General features: G+C 54.7%; 1 protein-coding gene across 2 annotated transcripts; it reads left to right on the forward strand.

Annotated features, from left to right (window-relative positions):
* The first annotated feature begins 5,404 nt into the window (after positions 1-5,404).
* On the forward strand, positions 5,405-18,253 carry TNFRSF1A (TNF receptor superfamily member 1A). 2 transcript variants are annotated; one of them, NM_213969.1, is given in 10 exon segments: positions 5,681-5,719; positions 13,148-13,301; positions 13,538-13,666; positions 13,891-14,040; positions 14,166-14,244; positions 16,093-16,163; positions 16,273-16,386; positions 16,690-16,718; positions 16,850-17,162; positions 17,291-18,216. In NM_213969.1, coding segments are annotated over 10 exon segments (1,386 nt in total). In that variant the 3' UTR covers positions 17,599-18,216.
* Positions 18,254-18,355: the final 102 nt, after the last annotated feature.

The raw sequence follows: 18,355 nt of genomic DNA on the forward strand, positions 1-18,355 counted from the left end.
AGTGGATGCAAGCCCCGGTTGCTGCCCAAGCACCTGGGAGGCCTGGGTGGGAGGTGGGGACAGTTTCTCATACCAGTGGCTGCACCTTATAAGTGACCATTCTTCGTGGCCTTCGGAGAGATAGACTGTCCTGCTAAGCCCCTCCCTAGGCATTGCTGAGCATCTGTGCCCCGGTCCTGGAACCCCCTTCCCTTCCCAGCTTTGGTCACCATGATCTGTAATCCTCTCCATTCACTGAGTACCACTCACCACCCAGCTGCAACATCCTCATCCTCATCTGCCCACCTCCCCATCAACTGCCTCGTAACGGAGGAGGGTGACATCCCGAGCCAGCTTTTTTTTTTTTTTTTCTTTTTTGGAAGCCCTGAGGCACATGGAGTTCCCAGGCCAGGGATCAGATGCGAGCCATAGCTGTGACCTAAGCCACAGCTACGGCAACTTGGGGTCCTTAACCCACTGTACCAAGCCGGGGATTGAACCTGTGTCCTGTTGCTCCCAAGAGGCTCCTGATCCCATTGCGCCACAGCAGGAACTCCTCAGGCCAGCTTCTTTAGGAACTTCGAATCTTGTGTATTCCCACGCACATCATCACAGAGAGAGCAGCCTTGGGAATCCTCCTAGCTTTTATTTTGACAAAAGAGAAACTGAGGGATGTCTGAGGGGAACCCTGGTTTTCAGAACCCTGGTTCCTTCCCCCACTCTAGCATCAGACTTGGAGCCCAAAAGACACCCTTCTTCATGCTCTCTGGGGCCGCCTCCCCTGCTGCCTTGGTCTTCCTGCCCTCAATTGTGATCTGCCTATCCTGAGTCGCTGGGCGAGTCTCGGGAAAGAGGCGGAGATGGTGGAGGGAGCAGGAAGGTAGGAAAGGTCCTGGCGAGGAACTGATTTGACGACTCCTGACTTCCCTTTCTTAAACTCAAGATGATGAGGGGAAAATGCCGGTGTCACAACGGTTTCCTCTCAGAGCCCTCACATTCAGCCTGTCCTCGTCACTCTCTGCCACAGCTTATCCTCAGCCCTGCTCAACCCCCTGGCCAGGGCTCCCTCTCCCCTGGCTGGGGTGGGCAGGACCTCCGAGACAAAGCTGGAGCTTATGCTGGATGACAGCATCCAGCCACCCTCCCCTTCCTTCCCCTGTCTTGACCAGCCCCCACCCCCCCACCCCGCGCGCGTGCTGGGCTTTCTCCTGCCTAAAGCACTTCCACCTTGGAGGGTTTCCTCATCTATGTGTTACTCCTGGACACTAGGGGTTTTGATTTTGTTTGTTTGTTTGCTTTAAAAATCGTTTATTTCGGAGTTCCTGTCGTGGCGCAGTGGTTAACGAATCCGACTAGGAACCATGAGGTCGCGGGTTCGGTCCCTGCCCTTGCTCAGTGGGTTAACGATCCGGCGTTGCCGTGAGCTGTGGTGTAGGTCGCAGACGCGGCTCGGATCCCGCATTGCTGTGGCTCTGGCGTAGGCCGGTGGCTACAGCTCCGATTCAACCCCTAGCCTGGGAACCTCCATATGCCGCGGAAGCGGCCCAAGAGATAGCAACAACAACAACAACAAACAACAACAACAACAACAAAAACAAAAAAAACAAAAAAAACAAAAAAAAAGACAAAAAAATCGTTTATTTCCTTCTCTACCAACCCATGAGCCTTCTGATCATGATGCAAGGCATCACAAACATCATAAAAACTTATACTAATATATTTCTCTTCCATGATTCAAGACAAAGTGGATTGAAAAGCAAATTGGGGGTGGGGGAGGAATTCCTGTCGTGGCATAGCAGAAATGAATCCGACTAGGAACCATGAGGTTGTGGGTTCGATCCCTGGCCTCCCTCAGTGGATTACGGTTCTGGCGTTGTCATGAGCTGTGGTGTAGGTGGCAGATGCGACTCAGATCCTGAGTTGCTCTGACTGTAGCTCCGATTGGACCCCTAGCCTGGGAACCTCCATATGCCGCGGGTGCAGCCCTAAAAAGACAAAAGACAAAACAAAAAACAAAAAAGCAAATGGGTGTCACTTACGGGAGTCAGGAGGTGATCAGGGCAGGTACCAGTAAGAGGGGGCATTCGTTTTTCTAGTGTGTTTATTGGAATCGGCAGTAATCAGCACACTTGCCTCTTATGAGCAGCTATCCAGAGTCAGCACATCCAGAAGGGCTGCCTCTCCTGGTTTTTCAGTCTCAGGTTGATCAGACTGGTAGAGAAGGAAGAGTTCAAGTTGTTTCATTTTCCTTATCAAGCTTATCAGGTGAAGTGACTTGCCCAAGTTCATTATTCTTACAGAACCAACCTGGAAGCCAGGATTCCTGTGACCCAGCCTGTCTGTCTCCCTGTGACGCATGGAGCTGGAATGGCAGGGCTGGCACTGGAACCCACGTCACCTGGACCACGAGTCCAGTGCCCTTGCGATGACTCTGTGCTACTGTGAGGTGTATGTGTGTGTGTGTGTGTGTGTATGGGTGTGTCTGTGGGAGAGAGACGTGATGGAAATGGGGGGCTCTTCATCCTTTGCTCTACAAGCCCTAACCTAAGAGCCTAATCCTGTCACCTCTGAGTGTGCCCCTCCTATCTCTCCATCTCCCCCTTTCTCTCCCTCATTATCATTTCTTCTTCCCCTGGAGGGATTATGGCCAGAGTTTCATCCCCTCCCAGAGACTAGTTATCTGTTCATATTCCTAGACCCGCCCACATCTCACCATTTTTTTTTTTTAAAGGCTGCACCTGAGACATATGGACATTCCCAGGCTAGGGGTCGAATCAGAGCCACAGCTGCTGGCCTACACCACAGCCACAGCAATGCCAGATCCAACTCATGTCTGGGACCTACACCGCAGCTCACGGCAACTCTGGATCCTTAACCCACTGAGCGAGGCCAAGGATCTAACCCACATCTTCATGGATATTAGTCGGGTTCTTAACCTGCTGAGCCACAGGAGGAACTCCCATCTTTTTTTGTTAAACAGAACTTTATTGAACAATTGAATACCACATTTCTCAAGACTTTAAACTGACTGAGTAAATAAGCACTTATCGTAAACTCTGGCAGAAACTCTTTTGTGCTGAGCTGTAATGGTTTTGACAGTTGGTGAAATTCCTTGTAACATAAAAAAAAGGACACTGAAGGAGTTCTCTGGTGGCCTAAAAGTTAAGGGTCTGGCATTGTCACTGCTGTGGCTTGGGTTCGATCCCTGGCTTGGCAACTTCCATGGCCATAAAAATGGGACATTGAAATTGTTATTAATTGTTAACACAAACCATGAACACTGCTGCCACTGACTGAATGCTTAGTATATGGCAACACTTGCTAAACACTTCACATGTGCTTACTCATCAATGCCTATGACGTGAGGGGTGCTTCCCATGGGCAATCTGGCTCCTGCACCTGCTTCTTTTTTAAAAAAATTTTTATTTTTTTATTTTTTTATTTTTTTGCCTTTTCTAGGGCCACTCATGTGGCATATGGAGGTTCCCAGGCTAGGGGTCTAATTGGAGCTGTAGCCACAGCCACAGAAACGCCAGATCTGAGCCGCGTCTGCGACCCACACCACAGCTCACAGCAACGCCGGATCCTTAACCCAGGATCCTCAACCCACTGAGCAAGGCCAGGGATCGAACCCGCAACCTCATGGTTCCTAGTCAGACCGGACAGGAACTCCATGCACCTGCTTCTTTGAGAGCTCTTTCGGGTCTACTCAGACTGTACTTGGAGCCTCCCTGTGTGTTGGTGGAGGTGACCTCCTCCATCTATGAGTCCAGCTTTACTGAACCCTCCTGTTGCTCAGAGCCTGGAGGATGGAATGAAGTCAGCCAGAGGTGGGGGCATCAAGCTCCACGTACATTTCCAGATGCTCTGCCCCTGAGTGGGAAAGGAGGTCAGGAAAGGCGAGAGTGGATTCCAGGGTGGGGGCTCCTCTGGTGGATCCAGAGACGGATGAGAAACTCTGATGCCAAGTCACAAAGCCCTAGGACCTCACGCCTGTCTGGCCCTCCTGCATTTCTAGCAACTTCAGTGGCTGAAGGACCCTGGGCCTGGACTGATACAGGGAAGGTCATTGTGCCTGGAGACTATTTGGATGAATTTTGTACCTTTGTCATGGGATTCATTTGGGAGCTGCCCTGCACAGATAGGAGTGGCATAAAATACCCCAAGGGTCAGGGTGTGAGCTCTGACACAAAAGGACTGATAGAAAAGTGGCAACTATTTGTGGTAGGGTTTGGGCTGAAGTCAGGAGTCTGTGAGCTAGGCTGGCTCTGCAGGACACCTGGCCTGCTTATCTCTGGGCCTTGGTTTTCTCATCTGTGAAATAGGGAGCTAATTCCACAGCATTATCATAGATGTGATTTCATTAAGCCTCATGACATCACCTTCCCTGACAGTGACAGGCACTGTCACTGTCATTTAATAACTGAGGTCTCTGAGTTCCCTTCATGGCACAGTGGTTAACGAATCCGACTAGGAACCATGAGGTTTCGGGTTCGATCCCTGGCCTCGATCAGTAGAAATCAGTGGATTAAGGAGCCAGCGTTGCTGTGAGCTGTGGTGTAGGTCGCAGATGCACCTCGGATCCCGAGTTGCTGTGGCTCTGGCGTAGGTTGGTGGCTACAGCTCTGATTCGACCCCCTAGCCTGGGAACCTCCATATGCCTTGGGTGAGGCCCTAGAAAGACAAAAAGAAAAAAAATTAAAATTAAAATTAAAAAAATTAAAAAGTAATAACTGAGGTTTCTGGGAAAGCAGAGCCAGGGTCAGCAGCTGGGGGCCCAGCCCCAGCAGAGCAGGGACTGGACTGAGAACTGTGGGTGGAGGAGGGGGTCAGGGCCCGGGTCAGCGTTAGAATTACTCTGAGGTTCTGGTTGGAGGGGAAAATTCCCAAGAAGGCGAGAGATTAGGGTGTCAGTAGAGAACTTTGGCGAAAAGGGGAGAGACTCGAAGGAGCACTTAGGACTGGTCCAGCATCAGATGCTTAATAAACCTGTCTGGTCTCAATAAACTCTTAAAACTCTTAAAAAACTCTTAAATAAAAAACTCTTAAATAAACTCTTAAAAAAGAGAGGGTCTCCCCGTTTTGCAAATTGGAACACTGGCTCTGAGAGTTAGTCAGAAATCACACAGCTGAAAAAACAAAAGCGTTCTGTGCTGAAACCCAGTGAATCTGACTCCAAAGCCCTGGGCTCTCCTCTAGCTGTGTCCCTGGGAAGGCCCGGCGATGGGGATGAGGAGGGAGGGGGCTGGCCCGCCTCTGTGTTTGGTTGGGAGCGGTCAGCACGTGGCAGCTGAGCCAGCACGGGCTCTCTGACTGGCCACAAAGGGTTAAGGAGCCTCAGCCCCCTCCTCCCGCCTCCTCCCGCCTCCACCCCCGGCTCTTCCTGTCCTGAAGTTACAACACCCCCTCTGCGCTCTCCCTTCCCCTCCCACCTCCTCTCTCCTCCTCTCGGCTTGACTTTTCTGAGTTCTCCGAACTCTGGCTCCAAAGCTGGCCTTCCGGGTTTGAGGTTCCCCGGGACCAGGCCGTGATTCTCTGCCCCAGGCTCAACCCTCAGCTCCCTCGCCCAACCCTCCGGCTCCACTTGGGACCTCCGGACCCTGCTCCTCCTGGGACGGTATCGACTGTCGCCTCGGTCCGCCGTCACTGTCGCCACTGCCTGAGCCCTGATGGGGGAGTGAGAGGCCACAGCTGGCCGGACATGGGCCTCCCCACCGTCCCTGGCCTGCTGCTGCCACTGGTGAGACTGGGACGGAGGGCCGAGGGGGCTGGCGGGTGAGGAGGCCGCCTGCGGCAGGAGAGAGCCAGGCCCCAGCCTCAGGCCTGCGCGGCCTGATCTCAAACACTGCCCCATTCATCCGCCGCGCCTGTCGGGGACCAGGGGAGACGTTTGAAAGGCAGGGAGGGAAAGGGAGCCCGGGCGGGCAGGGACAGCCAAAGACGACTGTAGGGGCTGGGGGTGCCCGGGAGTGTGGGGGAGGGTGACCCTCCTGGTCGCGCGGGTGGGGCACTTTGTTAGGAAATGGGAAGGAGTGGGAGAAAGAGTCCTTTCTGAGTCCCAGTGGCTCAGAATTCTGTCCTATGGGCCAGTGTGATGGGCCGGAGAGGTGAGGCCACCGAGGGGTGCCAGGACACTGCTGGACGGCAGGGGCCAGATCTAGTGAGGTGGGGAAACTGAGTCCGGGAGAGGCCAGGGCTGAGGGCTGGCTTGGGAGGCTGTGTGTTGGGAGCGTTTGGGAGGGAAGGGGGTACGGGGATCGGGGCCACGACCCAGTGGCCTCCCCAGGCCCAGGCCTCCCACCTGGGGGGCCTTCTTCACCTGGGGCTGTCGGCTCGGTCTGTCGGATTGACCCTCGTCTGTGGCCTCGGAGCCCTTGGGCCTGCCCCCGACCCCCTCCCACAGACCCAAACAGCCCTTCGCTGGCTTTCTTCTTCTATGGCTCAGTTTGGGGAAGTTGGTAGACAGTTGTTTTCGTCACTGAAAAATGTCCCTTTTCTGTTGCCTGAGGCTTGTTTCAGTGTATTCCTGATCCCTCCACCCCCTGGAGTCACCCTGGGCCGAGACCCCAGCCCCTGGCCCCCACCTGGTTGGGTGGGTTAGGCTGGCCTCTTGCTTCAGGTTCCCTGCCCTTCCGGGGGGCCCCAGGGCCACGCCCCACCGCGATCCCCCCTCCTCTCCCTGACCTCTCTCCCCAAACCCCTGCCCCTCCCCAAGGGTCTTACACTGTCTTCCCATCATTCCCTCCCCTTCTGTCAAGTCTTCCGGAAGACTTCTCCGAGTGAGTCTCCTTTTGGAATCTTTTCTCTCCCGCTCTCCCTCTCCCTCTTCTAGTCCATGTTTCTAGATCCTAATTCCCCCGCGGCACCTCCCTCCCTCGTCTTCTCCCTCTTGAATCTCCCACATTCTGTCTCCCCAGGCCCATCTTTCCCTTCCCTCAAGGCTCCCCTCTGCCCTCATCCAGCGGCCCTGCCTTCTCCTCTTCACCCTTGGGGATAAATCACCTGATCGAGTCCTGGCTCCCTCAGGTACCAGCTGCCTGGACTTGAGCAGCTTACGTAACCCTGCCTCGTTTCTTTATCTCAAGATGGGCCTAAGAGTCATTCCCTAATAATGTTGTTTTAAAGATGCTAGATGGATAGGTTTTAAGTATTCCATTTATTCATGCCTGCGCTGGGCTAGACTCCGTTTTAGATGCCGGGATTACAGCAGGGAACAAAATCTCTGTCTTTGTGCAGCCTACATTCCAGTGGAGGAACCAGGGTATAGCAAACAGAAAGCAGTCGGTAATGGCGGTAATTACTCAGTGGCTACTGCATTTGGAAAACAGAGGTACAGGGAGCCCGAGCAGATAAAGGAATGTGCCTGGGACTGGGGCCAATCCAGCCCAGGTCAGGTGTGACGCTAGGGGACCAAGGTCAGCCTGGAGCTGGAGGGGAAGCAGGCGGTGTGGAAGTCCTGATAAGGGTGTCCACGGGCTTTCCAGCTGCCCGCCATTCAATGGGCAGCACAGGGAAGGCTGTGTGTGTGTGTCTGTATGTGTCTATGTGTGTGTGTGTCGTGGTGGAGTGGGGAGAGGGTGGGATGAATTCAAGAGACACCGTGACAGAACACACAAGATCTTGCTGGTCTCAAAGAGCTTATAGTCTTGGAGCCACGACATCTTACAGCAAAAATGATGTTAGAGCAATCGGGGGAACATGCCCCGCAAAGCGTTGTGATGCGGTGTGTGTCCTGGAACACCGCCGGGAGGCACAAATAGAGGGACACTGGAGCATCGTCCAGCTGCCTTTCCTGCTTAGCAGAGCTCACCTCCAGTGCCTGCGCTGTGCTCCCGGAGCGCTCCACACAGAGATGCAGAGACGCAGAGAGGCAGAGCCCATAGTCTCCTGTCTCTGACCCTACCAAGAACTCTTGTGTATTCATCTCTGCATCCCTGACCCATGCCTTGACCGTGGTGCTCTTTAACTGTTTGTTGAATAAATAAAGGTGGGGATGAGAGGGGGAACGTCTCAGAGAAAAGTGGATTGGGAGCTGAAATTTGAAGTCCCTGACTGGCAAGAGGCTGGAAGGAGCGGTGACTGGTTGGAGGGAGAGCAGAGGAACCGAAAGATAGGATTTTGTGTTCTGGGGGGGGGGGGTGGCAGGAAGCCCAGCAACTTGGCTGGAGAGGAACATCTCTGTAGAAGAGCAAGAAGAAATGAGAAAGAGAAAACCGGAGGAGGTGGAGGAGGGGATGGAGAGAGAATCTTGACCATGGCCCCAGGTAGAGGAATTCATTCATTCATTCATTTGCTCGACCACTCGTTTGTTCCTTCATTCATTAATGGTTCCCTTGGGGGCCGCTGCATCTGGGAATGTGTCCAGAACAGCATTGAGGCACCTTTTCAAGTTCTCATTCAAGGTAGCAGGGACCCACCCATGGAAATGATATTCAAGGTCGGGCCTGGAGAGGAAGAGTCCCACACCTGTGGGTGCAAGTTGAAGCCTGACTGCAGATAAAAAAGCACTTAGGATAGACTGGAGGAAGAAAGAGGAGGGAAGATAGTTGTTGCGATCTGGATGTGAGGCAACCCGCGGACTTGGAGAGCCCTAAGGGACGAGTAGGAGGGTCTGGCAAGATGAATTACAGAGCGGATGGTGGCAGGGGAGGGACGGGGTCCTTGAGGACAGGAGGGTGGCAAAGGTCTCAGCATTGGTGCCGAGAAGTGCGAGAAGTTGGCGTTGTGATGTTGGTCCAGGCCAGGAGGTGGATGGATTTCGTTTGGGGGTGTGTCGAGGGTCTGGGGAATGAATAGCCAAGCAAAGGGCGTGTCTCACAGGCTGGAGCAGAGCTTCTCAGATGCTCACCTGCCCCTGTGCCCCTGTGTCACTCACCAGGGGAGGCCCAAAGGGGGAGGAAGCTTGTCAGCCTCTCCCATGGGGGCGCTAGTTGGGGGGGGGTTCGATTGTGCACATGCGTGGGGAGAGGGGGCACTCCCCCCTGGGGTAACTCTATTCCTCCCCAATTCCCACTTTGGTCAGTACCAGTTTTCACTGGAGTGGGAGCCAGAGAGTTCGTGAAGTCAGCCAATCACTCCCCGAGCACTTGGCTCCTCCAGCTCTGGGTGCTGAGGCTGAGGATGACAGTATTTCTGACCGAGATAAACTTTCTCATCTCTCATCTCCTAGTTTATGGTCTGTTCTGGGGAGATCATATCTATTCACCCAAAGTAGTTATGTTACCCAAGATAGCAATAGTTTGTTTGGTTTTTTTGTTTTTTTTTTGTTTTTTGTCTTTTGTCTTTTTTTTTAGGGCTGCACCCGCAGCACATGGAGCTTCCCAGGCTAGGGGTCTAATCTGAGTTATAGATGCCAGCCTACGACACAGCCACAGTAATGCCAGATCCGAGTCATGTCTGCAACCTACACCACAGCTCACGGCAACGCTGGATCCTTAACCCACTCAGTGAGGCCAGGGATCGAACCTGAAACCTCATGATTCCTAGTCGGATTCGTTTCCACTGCGCCACGACAGGAACTCCCCAAGATAGCTATAGTTAATTCATGTTTTTACATTTCACCGGGTGGAGTGCGAGGAGTGCTGGTCTAAGAAGCTTGAGTGGGAGACGCGTCATTAATGGAGGGCTTGGGTGGGGGAGGGAGCTGGGGGTCTCAGCTGAGCCTTGGAGGAGACGCTGTCGGGAGCTCCCCAAAGGTTTTGACATCAAATGAGCAAACTATTTTAATGTAATAAACAAATTAATGCAGGACGGAGGCTGCTGGGTTGGGGCTAGACCACAGGGTCTCGGCCCCCACGCTGCAGTCCCAGCACAGGAAGTCACACTTAAAAGCCTCCCCAAGCCTCCCCGGGAGGAAGTTGTGGGGGAGTTGGAGGGGTGTTGGGCCACCCCCTCAACTGTCTCTCCACAGGCACCCCTGGCTTCCTGCCCTTCCCCTGCTCCAGGCACTTAGGCTGGCTGGGGGTCTGGGCCCTCAGAGCTCACCTCTTTCTGCTGTTTTGCTGCCAGATGCAGCCACTAAGGCCATGCTCACTGGAGCCAGCTGCTGCCAAGGAGCGGTGCCCACTCATAGGGGGCCTGAGGCCCTGGCTCTGAGGGTCAGAGTGGGCTGGCTAGGGGGGATGCTGGGGGCCAGGGGGGACCAGGAAATGGTGCCGGTTGTCTCATACCCCTTCTGGCTAGCTCCCTCCCTCCTGACACTGGGTGCTCAGGGCTCTGGAGTTTTGCCTGCGCTGCCAGGGAGCTTGTAGGAGGGGCTGTGGAAACTGGAACTGGCCTTAGAGCCTAAGGATTGTCCGGGGACCCCAGGGAGGCCCCCCTCCCGACACCCCCCTCCCCGCCCAGCCCTGGCCCAACCCAACTGGCCAGAACCAGCCAGGCTGTGGGAAGGCAGTGAACCCTGGGTGGGAGGGCAGCCTTGGTTTGCTCCCTGCTGGAACTGGGGCGCGTCTGGGGGTTCACGTGAGAACCCGGGAAAGGGTTAGTCTGTAGAGGGACTGGTGGAACCGGGAGGAGGAGACTGGGAGGGGCCGAGTCTAAAGGAAGGATGCTGAGGGGCAGGAAGGAGCTGAAGGGCCCTTAGGGAGGGGCGGGTAGTGACCCGAGGGGGAGGAAGCCAGGGGTCGACGAGACTTCCCTTTGGGATGCAAAGGGGTAGGGAGCCATTTCCCGAAAATGTAGGCCAAGAGGGACTGAAGTCTCTTGTCTGGCTCCTTGGAGGAGGCGGGGAGGAAAGGGGGCTCCGAGTGGGAATTGGAGGGGGAGACGGGCCCACTGAAGGAAGGGATCAGATGGGGTCCCAGTTGCGGGCTGGTCCCTTCAGTCCTTCTGCTGACTCATGACCCTTGAGGAGCCGGGGAAGCTGCTGGTTCCCTCTCCCTCCCCGAGACGCCCTCCCTCTGGCTTGAGTCACTGGGCGGAGCTGCTGGGAAAAGATTTCCCTTTCCCGGATCTGGCTTAACCCCCAAAGTGCCGGAGAGCAAGGGCGGGTGGCACGTGGCCTGAGAAAGCCTCTCTCCCTCCTGGAAATCTCGTCCCCTCGAGAGCTCCCCACAGACTGTTCCGGAACTGGAGCCCCCCAGTTCCTTTTCCTGACTCTGTCCCTGTCAGCTGGCGTTGCTTCCAATCCCCCTGGATGGTGTCAGTGACCTTAGGTGCTGTGAGCTCTTCTTCTTCGGGGAAAGGAACCACACTTTCAGGATTGGGAAGTTCTTCCCATAAACACCCCAAGTGCTTCCTGTCGCCCTGGAAGTCCCGGTCCTGTCCTTGGGGAGATGGCACCGTGCTGGGGTGGCCAGGGAAGGGTGCTGCCCCAGGAGTGTGGGCTGCGCCCTGCTGCCCTGCGGGTGCTGCTGGGCCTCTAACTGTGGCCTCCCCAATTTGTGGCTGAGGCTGGGGCTTCCGGCAGCTGCAGCAGTGACACCCAGCTGGTGACTGGGGCACTGGGACATGACCTGCCGGCTTTGGGCTGTCAGGGTCTCCTGTCCTGGGCCAGGGTTTCTGTGATCTGCTTAGTCTGTCATTCCAAAGGTTTAACATCCTCAGAGGACATTCTCTTACCTTTACATAAAGTGGCTTTTATAACAGAGGGAAAAAGCAAAACAACACGAACCTGGAAAGCCAGGAAGAGGCTGGTGGGAGGCGAAAGTGTGAAGTCTGCCCCAGGTGGTGCCATCCCCTCTCTGAAGCCACTGCTGGCCAAGCGGTTCCTCAGCTGCGGTGGGCTTGGCTCAAGCCTGGAAAACACGCCTCCCACGACGCTCCCAGGAAGTCCCAGCACGCGGGGGGCAGAGGGACTCCCCACACCCTCAGCTCCTAGCTTGGTGATTGGATTCTCAGCCTCCAGCGGCTCTTGCTGCATGGAACCTATTATGCCTTGTCCGCTCCCACCCCCACCAGACCCTCATCATCCTCCACCTCCCTCTCAACTTTGCCTTTTCCTTCCCTCCCCGGGTGCCCTGGCCAAACTTGCAAGTTTAGTGGTGGAAGGGGATGAAGCATGGGAGTCTGAGGCAGGAACCTGAGTGAGGCCTTTTTTTTTTTTTTTTTTTTTTTGCTTTTTTTTTTTTGCTTTTTTATGGCTGTACCTGCTGCATATGGAAGTTCCAGGCTACGGGTCAGATCAGATCGGAGCTGTAGTCACCGGCCCACACTACCGCTCTCAGCAAAACCAGATCCTTAAACCTCTGAGCAAGGCCAGGGATTGAACCTGTGTCTTCATGGATCCTAGTCGGGTTCATTACCGCTGAGCCACAATGGGACCTCCCTGAGTGAGGCTTTGATAGAAATTTATAAAGAAACTCTTCCTTTTGCTTCTGCCCACTGCCTGGGAACGGGGCCCACAGGCTCGTCACTCACCTCCACTCCAGGCTGATTTTATTTTTATTTTTTTGGTCTTTTTGTCTTTTTAGGGCCACACCAGAGGCATATGGAGTTTCCCAGGCTAGGGCTCCCATCGGAGCTGTAGCCGCCGGCCTATGCCACAGCCACAGCAATGTGGGATCTGAGTCACATCTGCAACCTACACCACAGCTCATGGCAACGCCGGATCCTTAACCCACTGAGCAAGGCCAGGGATCGAACCTGCCTATCATGGATGCTAGTCGGGTTTGCTAACTGCTGAGTCATGACGGGAACTCCTCCAGTCTGATGTTAGAAAACATCTTTCTTCCTGGCATAACATAACACAGGAAAGTGCACAGATCCTAAATGGTCACTTCTGTGAGTGTTCACGAAGTGAACACTGTGAACGCAGCGCCCAGGCGGAGAGACGGCACCCCCATCTTTAGGGCTGCTTGTTGGAGGGAAGGGCCAGAATGGAGGTAACCCGCTGCTCCCAATCCCCAGAACTCTTGAACATCTGCCCCGTGTCCAGTGCTATTATGAGCTTGGGGGAAATAAGGATCAAATACAGCCCGCACCTGGGGTCTACCAGCCTTGAGCCGGAGGGACAAAAATGAGCACACAGGACTGCCAGAGAGCAATTAAGTAGGCTTGGAGCCAACAGCCAGGAAAATTTGGAGGAAAACTTGGAGCCTGAGCCAGTGTGGCTGGGGACGAATGGTCCCCTGGGAAGGGACTTGAGCTAGAAAAGCCTTAGCCTTGCTTCTTCCAAGACTCCCACCCCTTCCTCTGCTGACGAGGCCTCCTCCCTCTGACTCCTTCCCAGGTGCTCCGGGCTCTGTTGGTGGATGTGTACCCCGCAGGGGTCCACGGGCTGGTCCTTCACCCTGGGGACCGGGAGAAGAGAGAGAGTTTGTGTCCCCAAGGAAAATACAGCCACCCTCAAAATAGGTCCATTTGCTGCACGAAGTGCCACAAAGGTAAGAGAAAGGGATAAGCGTGGAATTCCTCAGTTATGGGGCCCTGCTTCTTCCTTTGCTTTTTCCAGATGTTCTAGAACCTGGGGTCCCTGACTTGGCTGTCTCTCCGGGGCTGGGAGTTTCTCCTTCCTTTCCTCTCCTGGAGACTTCAGGGAGGTACCTGGGCTGTCCTCCTGGCCCGGGGCTCCTTCCCTGGAGCTCTGGACTGCAGCCTAACCCCGACACCCCAACCCCAGGCACCTACCTACACAATGACTGTCTGGGCCCGGGGCTGGACACGGACTGCAGGGAGTGCGACAATGGCACCTTCACTGCATCAGAGAACCACCTCACACAATGCCTGAGCTGCTCCAAGTGCCGGAGTGGTGAGGCTCCAGAGGGGGCGGGGTTCTAAATGGACCGGGTCTGGTGGGTGTTCAGAGGGCTGTGTGCATGGGTCTGTCTCAGGGCGAGGGTTACGAATGAATCTGGGGGTGGGCAGGGATGCGTGTGCGCAGGTGTGTGAGTGCCTGGGTGTGAGCGTGACTGTGTGTTACCCAGAGACACTTAGACCTGGGGAGGCTCAGACCCCATCTCCTCCCATCACCAGAAATGTCCCAGGTGGAGATTTCTCCGTGCACAGTGGACCGGGACACCGTGTGTGGCTGCAGAAAGAACCAGTACCGGAAGTACTGGAGTGAGACTCTTTTCCAGTGTCTGAACTGCAGCCTCTGCCCCAACGGCACAGTGCAACTCCCCTGTGAGCATGGCTCTCCCCACCTCCACCCCCCGGGGGGCGGGTCCCCACCTTGCTCTTGCTCTGCAACCCCCCGCCCCGGCCCCAGCCCCGGAGCTCTCCTTCAGCTCTGCTGCTGTCTCCCACAGGCCTGGAGAAACAGGACACCATCTGCAACTGCCACTCGGGGTTCTTTCTAAGAGATAAGGAGTGTGTCTCCTGTGTTAAGTGAGTACTTCTGGCAGCTACTGGGCACTGGATGGGGGGAGGGGGAGGCGGTGGTGGGGAGAGCCACTAGCTGGGCGGGAGCCAAGGGTGCATCTGGCTTCTACTGGCTGTTTGGGTGGGAGACACTTCATGTTAAGATACCAGACTGTCCTCCCTGCCCCCAACTTGTTCCTCAAATCTTCCTTTGCCGACAGAGGCTTGTACCCCTGAGAACTTGCAGCTCCTCTTAGACATTCAGATTTTTTGGAAGACACTCAGGTTCTTGGGCGGCAGGCTCTCCTACTGATTCTAGAAACACACTTTTGCATCTCTGAAATCAGACTGCATCTTACAACAGCTGATGGCGTGTCATGGTCTAATTGGCAGCTCTGTGTGTGTGTGTATGTGTGTGGTGTGTGTGTGTGTAGGATGTAAATAATGGTGCCTCATTATTGATGGCATTTTTTAGGTTTGATACGGTATGATCTTTACTCCCTGGTCCCTTTGACCAGGTCTTCCCACTCCTTCTGGCTCTGTAGAGGCTGCTCTTAAATACTCACTTGCAAAGAGGAAACTCTGAGGGCTCCGAAGGTGAACTGCCCTGGGTTTAAATCTCAGCCTAGCCACTTACTGGCTGTGTGACCTTGGGCAAGCAACTTAATATCTCTGAGCCTGAGTTTTCTTACCTTTACAGTAAGGATAATGACATCAGGTTGTGAAAGTTTTAAGAACCACAAAAAATAGCTAGAAAGTGCCTGACGAGAAACTTTTTTCATTTTTCTACAAAGTTTCCTCTCTTCTTGAAAGAGCTTTACACTCATTCCATGTGGTTCCCACCATGAGCTTGTGAGGTGGGCAAAAATTACCTTTCCTGCTGAGAACACGCTTTCTCAAGTCCCTTCCAGGGCCCCTGATGTAGTTCTTATCAGGCCACTCTGCCCAGTGCCAGCTCCCAACGCAGGAAGACGTTCTAGAGTGCTCTCTGGCTGCCCCTGCCATATCTAGTTTTAAATTGTTCACATGGGAGTTCCCATCATGGCACAGCGGAAACGAATCTGACTAGGAACCATGAGGTTGCCAGTTTGATCCCTGGCCTCACCCAGCGGGTTAAGGATCTGGCGTTGCCATGAGCTGTGGTGTAGGTTACAGATGCGATTTGGATCTGGCGTTGCTGTGGCTGTGGTATAGGCAAGTGGCTACAGCTCCAATTAGACCCCTAGCCTGGGAACTTCTATATGCCACAGGTGCGGCCCTAAAAGACAAAAAGACAAAAAAAATTTAAAAAAAAATAAATTGTTCACATGTGTGCTGGGCCCATCTCTCAAACTCAGCTGTCACCAGTAGTGTTATCTATAGAAAAAGCTCTTTAACTTCTCTTTGCCACTGGAGTCTCATCAGTAAAACAATAATAAAATAACAATTCTATGACAGTTGCCATTTATGCAGCGCTTACTGTACACCAGGGAGAATTGTCTCACTCAATCCTCAAACCTGACAGTGGCTAGGACCCCAGCTTACTGATGAGGAAACTGAGGCTTACGGGTGAAGTGATTTGCCTGGAGTCACACTGCCAGCCACTGAATGGGCTAGAATTTATACCTGACTCTGACGGCTTCTAACTCTCTGCACAGCCTCCTTGAGATCAACTCCGATTCTAAAATTAAATGCTTCAGGGATTAACTAATATTTCTTTTCTCTGCATCAATTCCCAAGATAGGTTTAATCTCCATGATACCAAGAGGTAGCTACAGTAATTGTAAAGTGAAGGATTTACAACAATTCCTCCAACAATTTGTGTATTTTGCCATTTCTTCCCCTGTATTCCTCCTCTGGTGGACCCCTATTCACTAGCGTGCTCTCTTCTTTTAGCTGTAAGAACGCAGACTGCAAGAATTTATGTCCAGCCACATCTGAAACTCGTAACGACTTTCAGGACACAGGTGAGAACTATCCTGGTGCCCAGGACCCTCTCCCAATCTTGCCCATTACCCATCCATCCCACCCTGCTACCTCCCTGGCTCCTCTGACCACAATCTGCTCTGTCTCCAGGCACCACGGTGCTGTTGCCGCTGGTGATCTTCTTTGGTCTTTGCCTGGCATTCTTCCTCTTCGTTGGCTTAGCTTGCCGCTACCAACGGTGGAAACCAAAGCTCTACTCCATTAGTAAGTGGGGCCTTTGGAAGGGGACAGGGTGCTCCTGGGGCTGTGGGAGGAGGCTGGGAGGATGAGATGCACAGGCATTGAAGGATGTGAGTGTCCCCTTAGTTCGCTGGGAGGACCCGAGTGGCAGGAGGTGGCCCTAGATGGCTGGCGAGAGCCCATACTACTGCATCAGTAGTTCTCTCGTCCCTGGGGCCACATAGGCTCTGAAGCATGTCACCACAAGTGCCCACAGCCAGCCCCACGATGGGCGCCAGGGCTGAGAGAGGAAGTGAAATTTATGATGCTCTGTTTCTTTTTTCTCAGTTTGTGGGAAATCGACTCCTGTAAAGGAGGTAAGATGAAACCAGGGAACCTCCCCCAGTCTTGCCTGACTGTCACTGTCATCTCCCCAGAATCCAGAATAATGAGGGCTGGGGTTGTTTTTCCTCTCCCCGCCCCCAAAGCTGTGCCTTCTGTCTTCCAGGGAGAGCCGGAGCCCCTGGCCACAGCTCCAAGCTTCGGTCCCATCACGACTTTCAGTCCCATCCCAAGCTTCAGTCCCACCACGACCTTCAGTCCTGTCCCAAGCTTCAGTCCCATCTCCAGTCCCACCTTCACCCCGTGTGACTGGTCCAACATCAAAGTCACATCACCTCCCAAAGAGATCGCCCCGCCCCCCCAGGGGGCTGGCCCCATTCTCCCTATGCCTCCAGCTTCCACCCCTGTCCCCACCCCTCTTCCGAAGTGGGGGGGCAGCGCCCACAGCGCCCACAGCGCCCCTGCTCAGCTCGCAGACGGTAAGTTCCTCATTCATCCTAACCGGGAACCCGGCGGGGAGGCAGGTGGGCGGGGCGCCCGGGGCACGTGCGCGGGGGCGGGGCCGGGAGGGCGGGCGCCACGGGCTCACCGCGCAGCCTCTCCGCAGCGGACCCAGCGACACTGTACGCGGTGGTGGACGGCGTGCCTCCGACGCGCTGGAAGGAGTTCGTGCGGCGGCTGGGGCTGAGCGAGCACGAGATCGAGCGGCTGGAGCTGCAGAACGGGCGCTGTCTGCGCGAGGCGCAGTACAGCATGCTGGCGGAGTGGCGGCGGCGCACTTCGCGACGCGAGGCCACGCTGGAGCTGCTGGGCAGCGTGCTCCGCGACATGGACCTGCTCGGCTGCCTGGAGGACATCGAGGAGGCGCTGCGGGGCCCCGCCCGCCTAGCGCCCGCGCCACACCTTCTCCGATGAGGCCATGCCCCGCCTGCTGGAGGCCGCCCTGAGGACTGCTGCTTCCTGCCCCGGGCAGCCCTAGGAAGACCTGCGAGATGCCCTTTGGACTCCCTTTTTCTGGAGAGGAAGGGTCTTGGAGGGGCAGGCGTGATTTGGCAGCCACTTACCTGGTGCTACACCCTTAGTGTACATAGCTTTTCTCAGCTGTCTGAGCCCGAAGGGCAGGTTGTGTGTGTGTGTGTGTGTGTGTGAGTGAGTGTGTTAGATGTGGAGTGTGTGTGCTTGTGAGAGAGGCTGAATGTGCCAGGACGAAGGATAGGTGTGTATGTGTTAGAGGTGGAGTGTGTGTGCTCCTGAGAGAGGCTGAATGTGCCAGGAGCCAGATGCCAGTGGTTGCGGGAATGAGGGCCGTCATGCCTCACTACCCATTTTGGACTTGGAGAACCCAGCAAGCTGCGTGGGGGGCCCCTGTTAGTCCCTGAGCCTGTTTCACCATAGATAAGAAGTCTTTGTAACCATTATGTACACTAATAGAGACTTGGCACCCCTTTGTCTCCTGCCTGGACAGGGGCAGAAAAAGCTGAACTGTCCCAAGGCAGGGAAGGCACAGAACAATGGGGACTCCCGCTGGAGCTGTGGACTTTTGTAAATACACTAAAACTCTGGATTTAAAGCCGGTGATCTTGATGCCTGGGATTACCCCCTACACACACACACACACACCTACACACACCGCAAAGCTGGCCGACAGAGGAGCCACTTGCGCTCACTCAGT

Source organism: Sus scrofa, chromosome 5 (genome assembly GCF_054392235.1).
Source record: "Sus scrofa isolate SSC_HxYL_T2T_F1_AM1 chromosome 5, Sscrofa_HxYL_maternal_Yorkshire_Landrace_v2.0, whole genome shotgun sequence".
Taxonomy (NCBI): domain Eukaryota; kingdom Metazoa; phylum Chordata; class Mammalia; order Artiodactyla; family Suidae; genus Sus; species Sus scrofa.